The 21,467-nt window shown below is 40.8% G+C and overlaps 1 protein-coding gene across 7 annotated transcripts in view; it reads left to right on the top strand.

The window, feature by feature from the left end:
* The window catches only part of pik3cd (phosphatidylinositol-4,5-bisphosphate 3-kinase, catalytic subunit delta), a 56,275-nt gene that overhangs the window by 11,618 nt on the left and 23,190 nt on the right, over positions 1 to 21,467 (top strand). For all 7 annotated transcript variants that reach the window (XM_024375689.2, XM_042299454.1, XM_024375691.2 and 4 more), the window contains 8 exons: positions 35 to 256; positions 12,430 to 12,526; positions 13,857 to 13,987; positions 14,212 to 14,262; positions 14,573 to 14,740; positions 15,582 to 15,703; positions 16,539 to 16,682; positions 19,616 to 19,715. In XM_024375689.2, the coding sequence (XP_024231457.1) occupies positions 35 to 256; positions 12,430 to 12,526; positions 13,857 to 13,987; positions 14,212 to 14,262; positions 14,573 to 14,740; positions 15,582 to 15,703; positions 16,539 to 16,682; positions 19,616 to 19,715 (1,035 nt within the window). The remainder of the gene's footprint in view (positions 1 to 34; positions 257 to 12,429; positions 12,527 to 13,856; positions 13,988 to 14,211; positions 14,263 to 14,572; positions 14,741 to 15,581; positions 15,704 to 16,538; positions 16,683 to 19,615; positions 19,716 to 21,467) is intronic.

Genomic DNA, 21,467 nt, shown 5'->3' with positions numbered 1-21,467 from the left:
TGCATGCGTTTATGCACGTGTTTGTGTCTCCCAGCTGGTCGTCCAGGCAGGTCTGTTCCACGGCAGTGAGCTGCTGTGTAAGGTAGTGACCAGCGGTGAGGTTAACGTGTGCTCCGAGCCCTTGTGGGACCAGAAGCTGGTGTTTGACATCAGCGTGAGCGACCTGCCTCGTATGAGCCGCCTGTGCTTTGCTCTCTACGCCGTCATCGAGAAGGCCAAGAAGCCCCGCTCCACCAAAAAGAAGAACAAGAAAGCTGTAAGTCTGCAGCTGTAAGAGCTGTTACACCTTGATCACAACGACAGCGTCATTGCGCAAAATAGTACGCAGAATCATCTGGATATGTGTGCAACAAAAGTTAACCATTCAACTTCTTTTACAATTTCTATCAACAAGCCGTCTACGCATACAGTTTGACGCATATGTTCGATAAATCCAATGTATGCACCACACAGAACGCACTGCAACTGCCTCTGCAACACAATGCTGCAAGGCAAATGCAGCGTTCCATTGGAAATGAATATGCTTCTGGTGTGCCAAAATGCAATGTCGATGTGTAAGAGCTCAAGTTTAAAAATATCTATTTTGAATGAATTTGACAAGTTTTATTGACAGAGGAGAGAGTTAAAAATGTAGATGAGGATACAGTAAGTGGCAGAACGGGGGTTTCATACCACTGCTGCCAGGGGTATATGTGGTCTGGGGGAGGCAGCTCTTAAAGCAGAGTTTTGTTTCGGCACTGTAGCTGTTAAAGTGATGGTCTAGAGCTTTTGTATAATTTCAGTCCCCGAAAATGTCTATTTTGTAAGTGCCCTTTTGTAAGTGCCCGTAACCCTTTACTCTTGTACCTGTATACGTGTTGAAAATTGCAGGATTTGGGCACTGATAAGTGCCTAAATTGGAACTCAGTGACTGTACACTAACATAATATAAATGAAGTCAGAGCTCAGGCTCTGTGCTTCACATCGCTTTATGGGTTTTGACTGACAGACGTTCTGTTCTTGAGCACCTCACGCGACAAGAAGTTGCCCCCATCCCTCCTGCAACTTTTGCACATTTTTGTTCGCTGAGTGAGGGAAATGCCGTAAATTAGGGGGACTATGTATTTTGAAAGATGAGACGCTGATAATTATAATAAATATCGCTATGATGTCATACATGCAAGCCAAACACCCATGAGTCTGAATGTGCACTTCAATTTTCCATATCATAAAACTCATGTCATGTACAGTGTCAATGTTTATGATCACTATGTTCTGAACAGAATGAGCCTATGTTAGTCTATTGTGAACAAAATGTGCCATGGAACACGCACCTGAATACACGCATTTAAACTCCTTACTATGCGCACTGAAATTAGGATGTGTTTCTCTGAATTGCGCTGTGGAAGACTAAGACTGTAAGATCATATTTTATACAGTGCCTTCAGAAAGTATTCAAACCCCTTTACCCTTTCCACATTTTGTTGTGTTACAGCCTGAATTAAACATTTCTTAAATGTTGACTTTGTGTCACTGGCCTACACACAATACCCCATAATGTCAAAGTGGAATTTTTACAAATGAATTAAAAATGAAAAGCATTGAGTCAAAAAGTATTCAACACCTTTGTTATGGCAAGCCTAAATATGTTCAGGAGTAAAAATGTGTTTACCAAGTCACATAATAAGTTGCATGGACTCATGCTGTGTGCAAGAATAGTGTTTAACATGATTTTTGAATCACTACCTCATCTCTGTACCCCACACATACAATGATCTGTAAGGTCCCTCAGCCGAGCAGTGAATTTCAAACGACAAAGACCAGGGAGGTTTTCCAATGCTCGCAAAGAAGGGCACCTATTGGTAGAAAAAAATAGACATTGAATATCCCTTTGAGCATTGTGAAGTTATGAATTACAATTTGGATGGTTTATTAATGCACTCAGTCATTACAAAGATAACGGCATCCTTCCCAACTCAGTTGCCGGAGAGGAAGGAAACCGCTCAAGGATTTTACCAGGTCAATGGTGACTTTAAAACAGTTACAGAGTTTAATGGCTGTGATAGCAGAAATCTGAGGATGGATCAACAACATTGTAGTTACTCTACAATACTAACTTAGATGACAAAGTGAAAAGAAGGAAGCCTGTACAGAATACAAATATTCCAAAACATCCATCTTGTTTGCGATAAGGCACTAAAGTAAAACTGCAAAAAATGTGGCAAATTTATTTTATGTCCTGAATACAAAGCCTTATGTTTGGGGCAAATCCAACACATAACTGAGTACCACTCTTCATATTTTCAAGCATGGTGGTGGCTGCATCATGTTTTGATGGCAGTCTAACAAGGAGCAACAACCAATTTGTAGATTTTTTAAAAGAATAATGGGCAAATGTTGTACAATCCAGATGTGCAAAGCTCTTAGTCTTACCCATAAAGACTCACAGCTGTAATCACTGCCAAAGGTGATACTAACATCTATTGACTCGGGGTGTGAAAACGTATGTAAATTACATATTTCTGTATTTCTTTTTCAATACATTTGCAAACATTTCTAAAAACATGTTTTCACTTTGTCATTATGGGATATTGTGTGTAGATGGGTGAGATTTAAAAAAAATTCAATCCATTTTGAATTCAGGCTGTAACGCAACAAAATATGGAATAAGTCAAGGGATATGAATACTTTCTGAAGGCACTGTAATTTAGCTAGTCATATTGGCAGTAGAGCAAGCTTTGAAATGATGCCCACCTGAACCAGATTGCAATTTATAATGGACTGTTTTTGGATTGTGTAAACAACAACAGCAATTGTGTGAGTGCGAGGATGCAGGGTTGTGTTCCAAACAAAACAATTACAAGTGTGCTTGCTCTAGTTCCTCATCGGCACAGCTAGTAGAGCTCAAAAAGCACTTTATAGTTGAAAAGTCTTCTTTGAGTCGTAAAGGCATTGAAATTACTTATGCTTATGCATATACTTTCATATTTCTTCTGTAAGAAATATTTCACCCTATCCATACAGGCCAATTCCCACGAGTGTTAAGGGTTAAGATCCCGGACTGCACCTTTAAGAAAACTGACTGAGAATTCAGTATAATGGGGGGGTAAGGGGACACGACAGTTTTAGTTGAAGAACATATGTCACTGTACATGAAATCCCTATCTGAATTCGGAAGAAATGTTGGCACGTAAAACTGCTTTACAGTGAGCTCCAAAAGTATTGGGACAGTGACACATCTTTTGTTGTTTTGGCTCTGTACTCTAGCACTTTGGATTTGAAATGATACAATGAGTAAAAGTTAGAGGCATAAATATTATACTGCCCAAAAAATGCTAACCTCCCCTGTTATTGTAATGGTGAGAGGTTAGCATGTCTTGGGCTATGATATTTGTACGTCTAACTTGGGGGGGTGCCTGCTATTGTTACAGCTACAACCATGTTGCTATTTCAACGTGCTCTGACACACTTTGTGTTTCTGTGGTTGCATGGGTGTCTGTGTGGGTGAGTGTCGGTGTGTGTATTTGTTTGCCTGAACAAAACATGTTTCTTCGTGTGTGTGTGTGTGTGTGTGTGTGTGTGTGTGTGTAGGAGGCGGTGCTATGTTTTGCTGTTGTCGGATTGTGCAAGCATTTTATTCGCTTCTACTCTTATCTGCTACACTATCACTCCAAGGAAGGAAGAGTAGAGCGTCAATTTCAAGGAATTATAAATGAAGTTTCTAAGCCAACCCACAGATATTAGTTGTATGTACCTTTTCTCTTAAGTACTTCCACTTTCATTGCAAAGACAACTTCCTTAAAGTGGAACTGACAGTGTGTTAACTACTTTACAGATATGAAACAATCATATCAGTACAAAAATACCAAACTTTCTAAGATATTTTAAAACTAGATTATATTTGACTGAAAATTCCATCACGTACAGTAAGGCATTGTTGGCAGAATAGATGGATGCAGTTCAATGCATGGTTAATATAATTCATCAATACATTTCTTGGTAGTCCAAAATATATTGTTATCAGGTTGTAAATCACAGCTTGTCTGGTACATTGTTTGCTGCCTCCACCCATTCGGGATGCACTGTTTCAGTTTCAATGACTCAATATTTTGGACAAGCATGCATTGGCAGGCAAGCTGCAGAAGGACGAGCAGGCTACTATTCCTCATTGTTTATCAGTGCAATTCTGACGGCCAACTAGCTTAAAAAGTTTGAGAGCGTTTAACTAATATTCCCTCATTAGATTTCAACTAATATAGCTCTGGCTAGCATGTAGTTGTTCATCTTGTTGTTGATGTGAGAGGATACATTTCCATGGTTGTTTGGTCAATAGGACTGTAAAGTTCCCAAATGTAAGATGACTCCCGTGGTATTTACAGTTACACTAAGTTGACTCTTCCTTTAAACAGCTTGGAAAGTTCCAGAAAATTATGTCATGGCTTCAGAAGCTTCTGATAGGCTAATTAACATCATAAGTCAGTTGGAGGTGTACCTGTGGATGTATTTCAAGGCCTACCTTCAAATTCACTGCCTCTTTGCTTGACATCATAGGAAAATCTAGAAAAATCAGCCAAGACCTCAGAAAAACAATTGTAGACCTCCACAAGTCTGGTTCATCCTTGGGAGCAATTTCCGAATGCCTGAAGGTACCACGTTCATCTGTACAAACAATAGTACGCAAGAATAAACACCATGGATCCACGCAGCCGTCATACTGCTCAGGAAGGAGACGCATTCTGTCTCCTACAGATGAACACACTTTGGTGCGAAAAGTGCAAATCAATCCCAGAACAACAGCAAAGGACCTTGTGAAGATGCTGGAGGAAACGGGTACAAAGTATCTATATCCACAGTAAAAACGAGTCCTATATCGACATAACCTGAAAGGCCGCTCAGCAAGGAAGAAGCCACTGCTCCAAAACCGCCATAAAAAAGCCAGACTACGGTTTGCAACTGCACATGGGGACAAAGATCGTACTTTTTGGAGAAATGTCCTCTGGTCTGATGAAACAAAATTAGAACTGTTTGGCCACAATGACCATCGTTATGTTTGGAGGAAATAGGGTTAGGGTTGCAAGCCGAAGAACACCAGCACGGGGGTGGCAGCATCATGTTGTGGGGGTGCTTTGCTACAGGAGGGACTGGTGTACTTCACAGAATAGACTGGTGCACTTCACAAAATAGATGGCATCATGAGGAAAGAAAATTATGTGGATATATTGAAGCAACATCTCAAGACATCAGTCAGGAAGTTAAAGCTTGGTATCAAATTAGTCTTCCAAATGGACGATGACCCCAAGCATACTTCCAAAGTGTGGCAAAATGGCTTAAAGACAACAAAGTCAAGGTATTGGAGTGGCCATCACAAAGCCCTGACCTCAATCCCATAGAAAATGTGTGGGAAGAACTGAAAAAGCGTGTGAGCAACCAGGCCTACAAACCTGACTCAGTTACACCAGCTCTGTCAGGAGGAATGGGCCAAAATTCACCCAACTTATTGTTTGTTGGAAGCTTGTGGAAAGCTACACAAAACGTTTGACCCAAGTTAAACAATTTAAAGGCAATGCTACCAAATACTAATTGAGTGTATGCAAACTTCTGACCCACTGGGAATGTGATGAAAGAAATAAAAGTTTAAATAAATAATTCTCTCTACTATTATTCTGACATTTCACATTCTTAAAATAAAGTGGTGATTCTAACTTGCCTAAAACAGGGAATTATGACTAGGATTAAATGTCAGGAATTGTGAAAATGAGTTTAAATGTATTTGGCTAAGGTGTATGTAAACTTCCGACTTCAACTGTAAGTATTTGTGAGTCGTTTCAGGAAACAAGGTGTATGTCGCGCGTCACTACTTCATAGGAGCGTTATTTGGCAGAAATGCCTTCTGGAACATGTGACCTTTCATGTGCCTTTATAGCAAACGTGTATGCCATCTGTAAATACAAATAAAGTTGTTAAATTATGAGCCTAGTTGGTTTAGCCACGGAAACTAAGCAACCTCCCCGCTAGCCATGATTGGCTGAGTTAATGAGTTGGCTGGACATGCCGACAGATGAGTTTGGATTGGACTGCCATGTAAGCACACTTCTGTCTATAATATGAGCTGGTCAGTATGTGTAGGTAATCCTTTATAACGCAGCTTTTTTGAAAGATATCACATAGTAGAACTGCATAAGTGTTGCTCTCCACTTTCTGGAGGATCGAGTTTTTAAATCTGTGGAATTAGAGTATGGTAGCTAAGGAGATTAGCTAAGGACAATTCTGGCGTTTGATTGCAAATATGCAGACGGAGTAGAAAAGAGAACACACAAAAGGCTGTTCTATAAAACACCTGTCTCTGGATTACATTTTCAAACTAAGGGCAACCATGGCACCCGTAACAGAGAGGGAGAAGCGTCCATCCATGTATGAGGAAGAGAGTCTAGCTAGCTACATTTTCAGATATGACATGTTTCTAATTTTGTCAGAAAGTAATTTATTTCAAGTTAAAGTGTACTGATGCTAACGTTGCGTGTGATTTGTGTAGTAATATTATCCGTATCTCAGAGCCATTTCCATTGCTAGTTATAGCCTAATGTTAGCTAGCTAATTTTGATCCTGGTTGGTTGGCTACCTGCAGATTCATGCAGGGTAGTAATGTTATAAATTGGGATTATGGTTAATTGTTTAGCTTGCTAGCTGTCTAAACAAAAGACTCCACTATGCAAGTAACTACTTCACTTTGACAACTGTCGATAGACAGTAAATTCGCTCTGGCTATCTATTCCGATTTCAGAGCACTCTCGTCTGAGTGTGCCAGAGTGCAGAATAACTGATGAATTTACGAACGCTCAACCCCCATTGAATATGGCTGGTGTCAGTAAACTTAGGCAACAAAAACGTAATTAAATTGTTGCCATTCAGCACAGTTGCAGTCACCAACGATCTGGATAACATAAAAACAGCCTAACCAGCTCTGCTAAGGTGAGTAAAATGGTCAGTGAGCTGTTCTCTCATTTGTGACTGGAAGTAGTTAGCAAGCTAGCCACCGTTAGCCAGTTAGCTTGGATGATTGACTGCTGCTGTTAGTTCAGAATGCTCGGATTAACCCAACTTTTAGGCCAGAGCGTCCAGTGTGCACTCTGAACGCTCTGAGAGCGAAACGCTCTGAATGTACTAAAGGCCAATCTTTCTAGTAGGCTTTCCAGTAGGTACCAAAACATTCAAGGGCCATTTTCTCATAAGTAAGGTTATAAATTCATCAACTTTCAAAGCAGAATTACATTCCCATTGTTCCTCAGCTGTAGTGTATGATACAGTGAGGGAAAAAAGTATTTGATCCCCTGCTGATTTTGTACGTTTGCCCACTGACAAAAAAATGATCCATCTATAATTTTAATGGTAGGTTTATTTGAACAGTGAGAGACAGAATAACAACAAAAAAATCCAGAAAAACTCATGTCAAAAATGTTATAAATTGATTTGCATTTTAATGAGGGAAATAAGTATTTGACCCCCTCTCAATCAGAAAGATTTCTGTCTCCCGAGCTGAGATTAGCAGCACACTCTTAAAGGGAGTGCTCCTAATCTCAGTTTGTTACCTGTATAAAAGACACCTGGCCACAAAGGCAATCAATCAATCAGATTCCAAACTCTCCACCATGGCCAAGACCAAAGAGCTCTCCAAGGATGTCAGGGACAAGATTGTAGACCTACACAAGGCTGGAATGGGCTACAAGACCATCGCTAAGCAGCTTGGTGAGAAGGTGACAACAGTTGGTGCGATTATTCGCAAATGGAAGAAACACAAAAGAACTGTCAATCTCCCTCGGCCTAGGGCTCCATGCAAGATCTCACCTTGTGGAGTTGCAATGATCATGAGAACAGTGAGGAATCAGCCCAAAACTACACGGGAGGATCTTGTCAATGATCTCAAGGCAGCTGGGACCATAGTTACAATTGGTAACACACTACGCCGTGAAGGACTGAAATCCTGCAGCGCCCGCAAGATCCCCCTGCTCAAGAAAGCACATTTACATGCCCGTCTGAAGTTTGCCAATGAACATCTGAATGATTCAGAGGACAACTGGGGGAAAGGGTTGTGGTCAGATGAGACCAACATGGAGCTCTTTGGCATCAACTCAACTCGCCCTGTTTGGAGGAGGAGGAATGCTGCCTATGACACCAAGAACACCATCCTCACCTGCAACCAGCACAGGTGTAACACATGCTTTGGGGGTGTTTTTCTGCTAAGGGGACAGGACAACTTCACCGCATCAAAGGGACGATGGACGGGGCCATGTACCGTCAAATCTTGGGTGAGAACCTCCTTCCCTCAGCCAAGGCATTAAAAATGGGTTGTGGATGGGTATTCCAGCATGACAATGACCCAAAACACATGGCCAGGGCAACAAAGGAGTGGCTCAAGAAGAAGCACAATAAGGTTCTGGAGTGGCCTAGCCAGTCTCCAGACCTTAATCCCACAGAAAATCTGTGGAGGGAGCTGAAGGTTCGAGTTGCCAAACGTCAGCCTCAACCTTAATGACTTGGAGAAGATCTGCAAAGAGGAGTGGGACAAAAACCCTCCTGAGATGTGTGCAAACCTGGTGGCCAACTACAAGAAACGTCTGTCCTCTGTGATTGTCAACAAGGGTTTTGCCACCAAGTACTAAGTCATGTTTTGCAGAGGGGTCAAATACTTATTTCCCTCATTAAAATGCATATCAATTTATAACATTTTTGACATTCGTTTTTCTGGATATTTTTGTTGTTATTCTGTCTCTCACTGTTCAAATAAACCTACCATTAAAATTATAGACTGATCATTTCTTTGTCAGTGGACAAACGTACAAAATCAGCAGGGGATCAAATACGTTTTTCCCTCACTGTATACCAGTTTCTAGCTTTGAGTCTCTACTTTTATCCGATGTAAAAAATAAAAAAAACAATTTCAAATTTTGCGACATAAAACCGAATCGAGTCAGTTGGTCACATTTGCAAAAATCCATTCAGGTGTATTTTGTGGCATATGGCGAATGCGTGCTAATGATGTAAAATCGTGCTGAACTTGCTTACTGCCTGTAAACACACTGTCCAGTTGAAAGTGAATGATGGCAGGCTTATAGGCATATTTGCATAAAGAGCTACTGTAGCTCTGATTGGCTATGGCGTAGACTCCGGTCCTGGGCCAGGCAGATGTTTTTATTTACTGCAGTTTCTATTAATAGTCCAAATGCACGGCCGGGTTCCCACTCTATATTGCTGTATTATTTTCACAAATGCCTTACTTTACGTCATTCTCAAACATTCTATGAATTGATGAAAACGTGAAAATGACCATGTCTAAGTGCTCGCTTGTCAGAAAATGTAAACATTTTAGGGGTATATATGAACAGATTTTAGTCAAATGTAATGTTGCTAAAAGGCTGTCAGTTCCACTTTAAATGGCTATTACACTGTTTCACATTACATTTAGAGCTGTGGATACTTTAAATGGAGGTGTATGTTACGTTCACCAGCAAGAAAACCAAAAATGTCGCTCAAACAGAAGGGGGAACTAACGAAGAGTCACTGATCAACAACTAAAATGAAAACAGGTGGGGTTTTAGGAGGGATTCTGAAAGACACTCATGGGGGCATCCAATGAAAGTTGGCTAGCGAGAACAACTGGAACCTAAAAGACACCCACCATGAGTGCCCACTAAATTTGCCGAAGAAGAGGCAAACGGGTTAAGCGGGCATTGTGTCAAGAAGCAGTGCAGCTTGGTTGGGTTGTATTTCAGAGGACGCACGGCTCTCGACCTTCGCCTCTCCCAAGTCCGTACGGGATTTGCAGCGATGAGACAAGACTGTAACTACCAATTGGATACCACGAAATTGGGGAGAAAAAAAACACCCAACAAGCAAACCAAAAAGGTGGAGCAAAATTAAATCAGGGAAATCAGACAAAGGAATGTTTTTCTATAAATGAAATAGGGAACGCCAACTAAAGGTGTTGACCCTCCACATCTCTCAAGACAACTGGAGCACTGGGCCAGCCACTCTGAAATACGGGATTTGCAGCGATGAGACAAGACTGTAACTACCAATTGGATACCACGAAATTGGAGAGAAAAAAACACACCCAACAAGCAAAGCAAAAAGGTGGAGCAAAATTAAATCACCTTCCCAATAACAAGACTGCAACCAGCACAGGTGTAGCACAGGTGTAACACATAACACATGACCAATGAGGTGACACCAATCGGTGCCCCTATGTGCTAATGAGCTATATACGCTAAAGTCCAACCTCAAAACATAAATGGAAAAACCAAAGCATGTAACAATGTATATCTGCTTAGAAACATTACCCAAATGTTTGTTCACTTATCTTTTCATCCTTCTGACCCCATTGTCAGTTTATTTGAAAATGTACCTAATAAGCAGTTTGCATGTGTCATATGGCTGTTATAAGGACATACAGAAAAAAGTAATGTCTGTGTTCTGTGTAGTTTTTTTTGTTTCGATCAAGTCAAGGATATCTCTTATGTTCCCCTTTTCTGCGAAATGCCATAATAGTTTCACTTCTAGACATGAACACACAGTTAACACCACCTCTTTGAATCCCCATGCCATTGGTTACTATGGACTTGTTTGCCATTGCTTTCAGGAAGTGGAACATGTATGTAGTTGTTGTGTATAATACTGTACACTGAGGCCTGGGCTCAATTTCCCCTTCTTAACGTGGCTCTTGTCACAGTCCTGGGTGTATTCATTAGTGCACACCGTAGAAAAAAACTTTCGCAATTGAAAATGTTTTGCTACAAAAACAAGGCTACTCCCTCCCCGTTTTGCCCTGTTGCTTCCTAGTGAATACGCCCTGGTTTAAAAGAGGCATGGTGCGAGGCCACATGTGTGCTGTGGGGAGCTAGGCCTCAGCGACTCCACTTCTGCTTTCTGGGCCACTTCTCCCTTCCGTCACCCAGAGGAGAAGTCCTCTCAGCAGGCCAGACAACGGGCCTGCATCCCTTATAGCACCCTATTTCCTGAATAATGCATACTTTTGATCAGGGTCCATAGGGCCATGTTCAAACGTAGTGCACTGTGCCATTTGGAACACACAACAGGAAGCGAGAAGTTATTTTGGCTAGCCATGGCCACTCGCATCAGCTTATTTTAATTTAGCTTGTTTTTTTAGCAAGTTCACAGCTGAGCGATGCACTATATTGGTTTTCCCGCCTTAGCTTGAGAAGCGCTTTCCCCTGACCATTTACCACAAGTCATTCTCATTAAACCTTGTGCCAGGAAGGGAGATTTGGACATTTATGATTCATTACAATCATTCAATACTTACAATACAATGACAACTCAATTAACCTTTATTTTATAACTCTAATATCAAGTGTTTAACAGTTTCTGAGGTTAATTGAAATCCTTGTAATGGCCAATTAGATATTGTGTCTTGTATTGTTTTATGTATACTGTATATTGAAATGCATTTCAAGCAATTTAATGTAACCATAGAGGCCTACAACACAAATGGCTTGCGAGACATAATGATATCAGTTATTATACGAACGAAGACCTGTTCGTTAACCACAGTGGAAACGCTTTCGCAAAGTGACTGTGCTTTTTGGTGGTGCAAGAATAAGTCTGTTGTTCATTGCACCATTGCCATTCTCAGTCATTCATTTCAAGACTGGAGGCTCCATTTAATCAATCTGGAAGTTTCCAGTTTATGGCAACACATCATTCCTCCCATGCAGCCAGGTATCCAGTTTGAATTGAATATCAAGTTGTATTTATTTTTATTTCACAACGTCTGTTATTGATTGAAAGAATCGAAACTTCAACTTAGTGACACTGTGGGCCACATACTGATTTTGATTGAATGAAGCCCAAGATGTACTCACACACATTTGGGTTCTTCTAAACAGATGTAAACGAAAACAGGTTATAAAGTTTGAATTTGTAAATAGTGTGCTAATGACTATCAACCTTGGTCGTGTTCAGTAGGGCACACCGTAGCAAAACGTTTCGCGACGAGAAAAACAATATTGTTCTTATTGGACTAGTTATGGTAGTACCTCCCGTTCCACTTTTTTTTCCTCCTTTACTGAACATGACCATGGTGTTTCTCCCATAGAATTAGAATGGACGTTCCCATTCAAGTCATGATGCTATAATGGATGGACTGGGGCCATTTTGAGGGTCCCAATTGGAGCAAAGCTAGGTTGAAGATATCCAGGTTAAGACAACGTCCAACGTCATTCACATGCGGAAGCATTCAAAAATAAACAGATTCATGGTCCCTTAGTTTTAGAATTCTTCCACATGAATGCAAAGAGTTATGGGATATTAGAATCCTGTTGTCTTAACTTTTGTTATCCTCAACCTAGGCGCAAAGCAGAAAGTCAAAGCATGGAAGTTCGGCATTCAATCTGTGCTTTATTAATAGTCACCTCATTATGTGGTTTCTTTCACCAGGACTGTCCACTAGCCTGGGTAAACACCATGGTGTTTGACTATAAGGATCAGCTGAAGACTGGGGAGTTCCTTCTCTCCACCTGGCCTTCAGTCCCTGGTACAGTAGAAACACACACACACACACAAACTAGTTGTTTTATGAACTGCAAAATGTACACCATTGTTCCGATACAATTTTAATCATTGTACTATATACCTACAGTTGTTTAAAATGTCATTAAATGGGTAGTAATAATAAATGTAAAAAGCAGCAACAACATTTTTTACATTTGAATTACAACAAATTTGCAACTTTTTGAAATATATATATCTGGGATAAGGAGTGACATTTAATTGCTGCAAAAATAAAGATTTAAAAATACTTTTTACGTGTTAAAAAAAATGTAGTTACTGACATACTAAAAAAGGAGTGAGGCTGGTCAAAATCTGTTTCACATTTACACTTTACCACTACATTTACTGAAAATATGCATGTAAGGGTTTTATAGTGCCATCGACTGGTTATGTTTGACGTAGCCACTATTCCTTTGCAAAGTGGTTGTGATGATTTTGGAAATATCAAAATGTGCTTCGGAGTGGACGTTTCGTGTAGTGTCCTTAAGCCGCTCAATCAGTATCATGTTGATGAATCAAATAACAGTTAAATCATTTTTAGTTTAGTTGGGTTTGGGGTGGGGACAAATTTGACATTATTTTGGTCATCTGTTGATGACATTTTTTGCTTTTCACAAACTCATTAGCGACAGGGATCGTTAAAATATCGTCATACTTTTGAGTGAATCAGATTTTTGGTTCATGAAATGTTTCAATGTTTGTTCAAACATACAAAAGGGAAGAAAATCAGATATGTTGGATGTCATATGTCCTTTAGGCAAATTTTTTGCCATATGCTGAGAAACACTTTTGTACAGACTTTCGAAGCTCTACGTCAAACAAAGTGGTGGGGCTGCGCTTTTGACATTGAAGTGCTCATCATATCATCACCTATGGGCAATTCAGTTCGGGATTTGGCCCCATAATAACGCCATTTGTGTTATATGTGTTCTATTTATTTTACAATCTGGCCTTTAGATATTTGCCCCATGCAATGACAAAAAATACAAGGCTTCCAACCACTAAGGCTTGGAGCATTAAATAGGAAATCAGCAGTTGGTACATCCATTTAGCAGTTGTTACATCCAAATTATTGATATGTTCCTAGAATCCCAATTATTTTGTAAACAAAGTAAATACAATGTTATTATCATGGATGGACAGTCATTGCATTCATAGCTCTGTCTGTGAATTTGAGAATGGTTACATTTCTCCAGCCCCATCCCACAGTGGTGGGGAGAACGCTGTATTGTTTCTACTGCTGATTGCAGCTTTAACACATTGATTTAGCTAATAGCTGAATATGTTTATTTCGGATTAATTTGGCCTCCCAGATGATAAAGGCGACCTCTTGAATCCAATGGGCACAGTGGAGAAAAATCCCAACGTTGATAGTGCAGCAGGACTCCTCATTCACTTCCCCAATATCCGACCTCACCCTCTCTACTACCCCCATTTCGACAAGGTACACCTTATATTGCACACACGTTTCAATAGTTGACATTGTACATTTGTAGCCAACCTCATACATTTGTAACCATTACACTTGTAACCATCTTGTACTGTACATGTAAAAAAAAAAATCTATATTAGATCTCACTATAGATTTGATGAAATTAGACATTAGAAATGGTATTTTTAGAACTATATTAAGATATCTACACATTTGTATGCTCCTCCTATTTTCAGTTGAGGGACCTAGAAAAAAATGGAGGGAAGGTTATAGCCACCAAGGTAGAGGTAAGGGACTCTCTATTGTTTGTTTGAAATGTATAAGATTACATTAAAGTAATCCTTTGAAAACCACATTCAACTTTTAAAACGCATAAACCATTTATTATTTGTATTATCTTATTGTATGTTTGAACTTTGAATTCATTATCAATACCATTACGTATAAATTATGTTTCTCACAATTACCAGTGTTTTTTCCAATTACTTTTACATCAAAGTATTGATTCATTGCTAAGAAATTACCATTCTAGTACCTACAGATCTACAGTATGTTCACTCAACCCCTTCCCTGTTGTCTTTGTATTGTGCTGCCCAGCATATGAAGCTAAAGGAAATAGTAGACAATAAGAACTACACAGAGTTCTTTGAGGACGAGAAAGAGCTTCTGTGGAAGCTACGCGGTGTGGTGCGGGAGCGCTACCCAGAGAGTCTGTCCAAACTTCTCCTCATCACAAAATGGAATAAGCACGAGGATGTAGCACAGGTAGGACACTTTCCTCTCGCAAAGACAACTGAGGTGTGAGTTAATGCAATGCAAGTGAAATTATCATCTGCATCTTGACTTAAAAGGTTACTTCCAAAATAAGGGAGTCACCAACATAAAGTGTCTAAATAGGGCATTGGGCCAACACGAGCCAGAACAGCATCACTGCACCTTGGCATAGATTATACAACTCTTGCAGGAATACGACACCATTCTTCCACCATTTATTGATGGTGGTGGAAAATGCTGTCTCAGGCGCCGCTTGAGAATCTCCCATATGTGCTCAATTGATTTGAGAACTAGTGACTGAGACGGCCGTGGCATATTGTATACATTGTTTTCATGCTCATCAAACCATTCAGTGACCACTCTTGCCCTGTGGTTTGGGGCATTGTCATCCTATTGGGGCATAGCCATGGTTACCAAAATAATAGCCTGCCCAGCATTCTTTTTACATGAAGGGATGTTAAGCATGAAGGGATGTTAATTACTTCATTAACTCAAGAACCACACCTGTGTGGAACAACCTGCTTTCAATATACTTTGTATCCCTCATCTACTAAAGTGTTTCCATTATTTTGGCAGTTACCAGTATGTTGTAACTTTTCTTTAAAAAATTCCATGAGAGGAACTTTGGTTGAACCAGAGATTTAGTTACCTTGCGATACATATGCAGTGCATCTGTTTTTGCAATTATTAAATATGTAATTATTTTCCATTATCATGTTCAAATTGATTCATGCCTTCAGTATGCATTAGCAATGCTCATGTATGCTAAAAATTAATTTAAAGTTCCAGTAGGTTCAATGTCAAAAAACCTGACCTGTGCCATTGTGTCCAGATGGTGACATTTCTGCAGAAATGGCCGGACCTCCCTGCTCTCCATGCCCTGGAGCTGCTGGACTACAGTTTCCCTGACCCAATGGTCCGTTCCTTCACAATCAGATGCCTAAGGAAGCTGAGGTATTGTAACCTTAGGCATAGTTTCCCAGACACAGATTAAAGATGCACTATGCAGAAATCGCTCTTCCATTTCCTGGTTTAAAAAAAATGTGAATAGGTTGCCTAATTTCAGTTTATGTGACAAAACAAGCATAGTGAAGAGAATCTAAACCACTGTGAAATATATTTTCCATAACCAAAAATATTGTATTTTCATCTGTTTGAAGCTGGTGTACAAATCCACAAGTAAAAGACACAAAAACTAAACATAAGAAGTATAGAAATACCACACACAGAACAGATCTACCGCTTCTTACATTTGCTTTTAATGAGAATGACAGATCTATAACATACATTTTTATGTGAATTTGGTCGGGTCCCCCAAAAAGTTACATATTGCAGCTTAAAGCCTAGTCCATGACTAAAAAGCATGTTCAATGGAGAATTCTCATTGAAAGTGCTTTTTATTCCAGGACTAAGCTCAATCCATGTCTGGGAAACCAGCCCTAGGTGACTAGAGAGCTATCCTTTGGCGTTCACCATGGCCTCTTTTCTGCTTTTCATTTTGATAGGTACTCAAACTCCAGAAAAAAGTGACATGATTATATAGCGATGTATAGGTTTTTTTCTCCTGAAATACAAACAAGTGGTACAAATCAAAAATCAAAACAAGTGGTACCTCTTTAACAATGGTGAGAAAACAATGTTAAGAATTGGTTTTTAGAAGTGTCAACAAGTTCCAACCATACTGGATGCCCGTCAATGACTTGGTTGCTCATCTGGCAAAAAATAATTGTTTTCACAACATTGTGAAAATGTTGCTGTAAATGACTCTGTTTAATCTCCCTCCCAACAGAGATGAGGAGCTGCTCCAGTACTTGCTGCAGTTGGTTCAGGTTCTGAAGTATGAGTCTTACCTGGACTGTGACCTTGCTACTTTTCTGCTAGAGAGAGCCCTCTCCAACAAGAGGATAGGTCACTTCCTCTTCTGGCATCTCAGGTGAGTGAGTGAGTGAGTGAGTGAGTGAGTGAGTGAGTGAGTGAGTGAGTGAGTGAGTGAGTAAGAGAACAACATATCCTAAAAACAGGACAGATCAATGTAAATGGACAGTATGCAATGTAATCAGGCTACTCACAACTGCTGTCTATGAGTTAAATCCTGTGGGCTAAATTGTTATGATCAGTGGTTTCAAGTTTGTATCTGTCTATTTTTGACGAGCTGATCATAGCGAAAAAGAAAGCACCTCTGCATTTCCCGCTGTGTAAACACATTGCAAATAAAGTTGGGTAGCTGATATTCAGAGCTTAAATAGCCAAATTGATTAGTCACAGGAAGTGTCAACCCCATTTTATTTTCATGTCACTAAGACACGTGATGCCCAACTTCCATCAACACGTCTCCAATGCCACTAGCATTAACAACCTTCCCTCGTCTGACATTCGGCAAATCAGATCATAACTCCATACTCCTGCTTCCTGTTTACATGCACAAACTCAAACAGGAAGTACCCGTGAATCACTCTGTTGAGAAATGGTCAACAGAATCACAGATTATGCTACAGGACTGCTTTGCTAGCGCTGATTGGAATTTGTTTAGATACTCCGCCGTTAACATAGACGAGCTAACCACCTGCGTCACTGGCTTCATTAGAAAATGCATCGGCGACGTTGTCCCCACGGTGAGGGTTCGCTGCTTCCCCAATCAAAAGCCCTGGATTAACACGGAGGTTGGCGCTAAACTAAAAGACAGGGCTACCGCACACAGAGCTATAGTAGACAACCATGAGGCTACGGCCGAGGACAGGAATAAGTACGATAAGTCCAACAATGACCTCCGCAGAGTCATCTAACAAGCAAAGGACAATATAGGAGTAAGTTAGAATCGTATTACATAGCGAATGTGACAGGGGCTACAGTCCATAACGGTTTACAAAGGAACCCAACCGTGATCTGCCCAACAATGCTTCTCTACCAGACGAACTCAATGCATTTATACATGATAACAACAACATCGTGCCAGGTGGGAGTGTCGTCACAGACTCAGAGGTTTGGGTGATCTCACTCTCCAAGGCTGACGTGAAAAAGGTCTTTAATCATGTCAAGACTGTGGGACCCGACTGTATAGCAAGCAGGGTGCGTTCTCAGAGCATGCGCAGAATAACTGGCAGGCATATTCACTGTAGTTTTCAACCTCTCATTGTCCCAGTCTGTAATCTCCACATGTTTTAAGATGACCAACATCATTCCTGTCCCCAAGAACATGTCATATTGACTACAGCCCTGTAGCATTCACTTCTGTAATCATGAAGTGCTTTGAATGGTTGGTTATGGCACACATTAACTTCACCATCCCAGACACACCACTCCAATTTGCATACCGCCCCAAAAGATCCATAGATGATGCAATCTCAATTGCTCTCCACAGTGCCCTCACCCACCTAGATAAAAATACCTATGTGAGAATGCTGTTCATTGACTACAGCTCAGCGTTCAACACTATTGTCCCCTCCAAGCTCGTCACCAAGCTAAGGAGGACTCTGGGTCTGAACACATCCCTCTGCAACTAGATCCTGGACTTTCTGACGGGCCGACCCCAGGTGGTGAAGGTGGCAACATTACCTCCCCCACGCTGACCCTCAACACTGGGGCCCCACAGGGGTGTGTGCTTAGTGCCCTCCTGTACTCCCTGTTCACCCACGACTGTGTGGCCACGCCCGCCTCCAACACCATCATCAAGTTGGCTGACACTATGACGTTGGTAGGCCTGATCACCAGCGGTCCTACAGGGAGGAGGTCAGTGACTTGGCAGTATAGTGCCAGAGCAACAAACTCTCCCTCAATGTCATTAAGACCAAGGAGCTGATGGTGGACTACAGGAAACGAAGGGGCGAGCACGCTCCCATCCACATTAACGAGGCTGCAGTGGAGCAGGTCGAGAACTTCCCTCAGTGTCCAAATCACTAAAGACTTAAAATGGTCCTAACACACATGCACATCGTGAAGAAGGCGCGACAGCGCCTCTTCCCCTTCAGGAGGTTGAAAAAGTTTGTCATGGGTCCCTCAAAACCTCTAAACTTTATACAGCTGTACCATTGAGAGCATCTTGACTGGCTGAATCACTGCCTGGTATGGCAATAGTACCACACACACTCACACTGCTCACTCACACATAATATGCACGTACATTTATGCACACCCACTCACATACAAGCTGCTGCTACTGTTTATCTTATATCCTGTTGCCAAGTCACCTTACACCTATACATATCTACCTCCATCACTCCAGTATCCATGCACATTGTAAATATAGTATTGGAATTGACCCTTTATATAGTATGCTTGCTTACTTACTTATTGTGTTCTTCATATTTATTTTTATTTCTCGTGTTTTTTCTAGTATTACATTGTTATTGATTATTGCATTGTAGGGTTTTGAGTTTGCAAGAAGGCATTTCACTGTACTTGTGCATGTGACAATACAACTTTAAACTTGAATCAGGACTAATAAAGCCAATGGCCTGTTTTACAAACGGTGGTCCGACATGGTAGGCTACACCCCAGTAAGCACCGACCGACGCCAACGTCTTTTGGACGTCTTTTTTTGGTATTTTACAAACGGTAGGCCTACCACATAGATGGGCATTCATAAAATTAAATATCACTCGACACTGTAGGCTATACCTCAGTAAGCACGGACCGACACCGATGCCTTTTAGATGTCTATGTTTGGTTCAGATTTGGTCCAGTCTGGACCAGCCTTGGGGAGGTAGGATTATTTTTTTTGTCTCGTCTAGAACGGCCCGGACCAGCCGTGTGTGTGCGCACCTGGCTGTGTGCACGATTGTGGAACAAGCACTTATAACTCTGTATATGAATTGAACACTAAGGTGGTGTTGGTAGAAGTTGTGACAGAAGCCTTTGTCCTCACTCCAGGTCAGAAATGCACGTATCCTCGGTCAGTCTGCGTTTCGGCCTGATTCTAGAGGCTTACTGCAGGGGCAACATCTATCACATCAAGAGCTTATGGAAACAGGTGAGCACACCTTGAGACTATATACTTGTTAATTCTTAGACATCTGGCCATGATATTTGACCATGTCTTTTGTACAATGGCCAGATTCCTTAGAAATAGCATGTGTAGAGGACTAGGGGAGACTGGGGACAATTGTAACATGTTTTGTATTTGACTTTATTGCTCAGAGACCACTCGAACTAGGCCTCTAATGTTTTTATATGAGAAACGTACATCTGTCCGCTAATCATTCATACCATTTATAGGTCTGTATATAAGATGGTCTGATCACAATATTGATTTTAATCCGAAAAGTCCGGATGTTACATTTGCCGTTGTGTCAGGGGCAATTGCAACAGTAGGTGGGGTTAAATGTAACACCTAAAAAATAAACAAAATAAATTCACTTAACTTTGATAAAATTAATGTTTATGAATTATCATATTATAGACCTACTGTATGTAATACTTTTGCAAGAAATATAAGTATTTCTATGTACGTAACCAACATTTACAGTAACAGTGTGCATGGCCATTCGGTAGCTCTCAAAACATCTGAAATGTCTGATGGTGTCCAGAATATATCTGTTTACAACTTATTTGGCACTGTACAGGACCCCAAGGCTATTTAAAGTTAGTAATTGTATAGTTAATGTATAATTCATACAACCTTAAAGTAAAAATTTAAAAAAAAAAAAAAAATGTTGCCTCTTGGCTCAGGATCATTTTAACACTGTGTTACAATTACCCCCAACCCAGCAGCCATGACAAAACCTCATGTGCCTAGCAATAGACAACACATGTCAATCATGCTAATGTTTAGCCAACACATAGTGATGAAAATGTTGCTATTTTGAATTCTTGGACATTAATGCTCAGGACAGCATAAGAACAATACAACCGGTAGGGAAAAAAACTACATTAACCCCTAAAAAACAAACATTTGCTCATGATAGTGACATATATTTTTTTACATTTTACCCCCTTTTCTCCCCAATTTCGTGGTATCCAATTGTTAGTAGTTACTATCTTGTCTCATCCCTACAACTCCCATACGGGCTCGGGAGAGACGAAGGTCAAAAGCCATGCGTCCTCCGAAACACAACCCAACCAAGCCGCTTCTTAACACAGCGCGCATCCAACCCGGAAGCCAGCCACACCAATGTGTCGGAGGAAACACCGTGCACCTGGTGACCTGGTTAGCGTGCACTGCGCCTGGCCCGCCACATGAGACGCTAGTGCATGATGAGACAAGGATATCCCTACCGGCCAAACCCTCCCTAACCCGGACGACGCTAGGCCAATTGTGCGTCGCCCCATGGAACTCCCGATCGCGGCCGGCTGCGACAGAGCGAACCCAGAGTCTCTGGTGGCACAGTTAGCACTGCGATGCAGTGCCCTAGACCACTGCACCACCCGGGAGGCTCAATAGTGAGATATTTTGCTGAAACTTTTCAAGCAATAACCTAAATGGGCATATACTGTGTGAGTTTAATCTCTATCTTGTTTATGTTTGGAGAAAGTCAAGATGTTACAATTGCCCCTTGTTACAATTGCATGGGCTCCCCTACTGGTTTTCTTCCCATATGAAATGACCAACCAGTAGGTGCAAAAATGAAACAATACAGTTTTGAGTCGAGAACACAAAGAATGTGGTTAGCAAGTTTTGAGAATGACACAAATATTAATTTCCACAAAGTTTGCTGCTTCAGTGGCTTTAGATGTTTTTGAAGTATAACTGAAGTATAATTACAAACATTTCATAAGTATCAAA

The sequence above is a fragment of the Oncorhynchus tshawytscha genome, linkage group LG16 (genome assembly GCF_018296145.1).
Source record: "Oncorhynchus tshawytscha isolate Ot180627B linkage group LG16, Otsh_v2.0, whole genome shotgun sequence".
NCBI classification, from domain to species: Eukaryota; Metazoa; Chordata; class Actinopteri; order Salmoniformes; family Salmonidae; genus Oncorhynchus; species Oncorhynchus tshawytscha.
The sequence above is the reverse complement of the archived record's forward strand: the minus strand, read 5'-3'. Positions and strand labels throughout refer to the sequence as shown.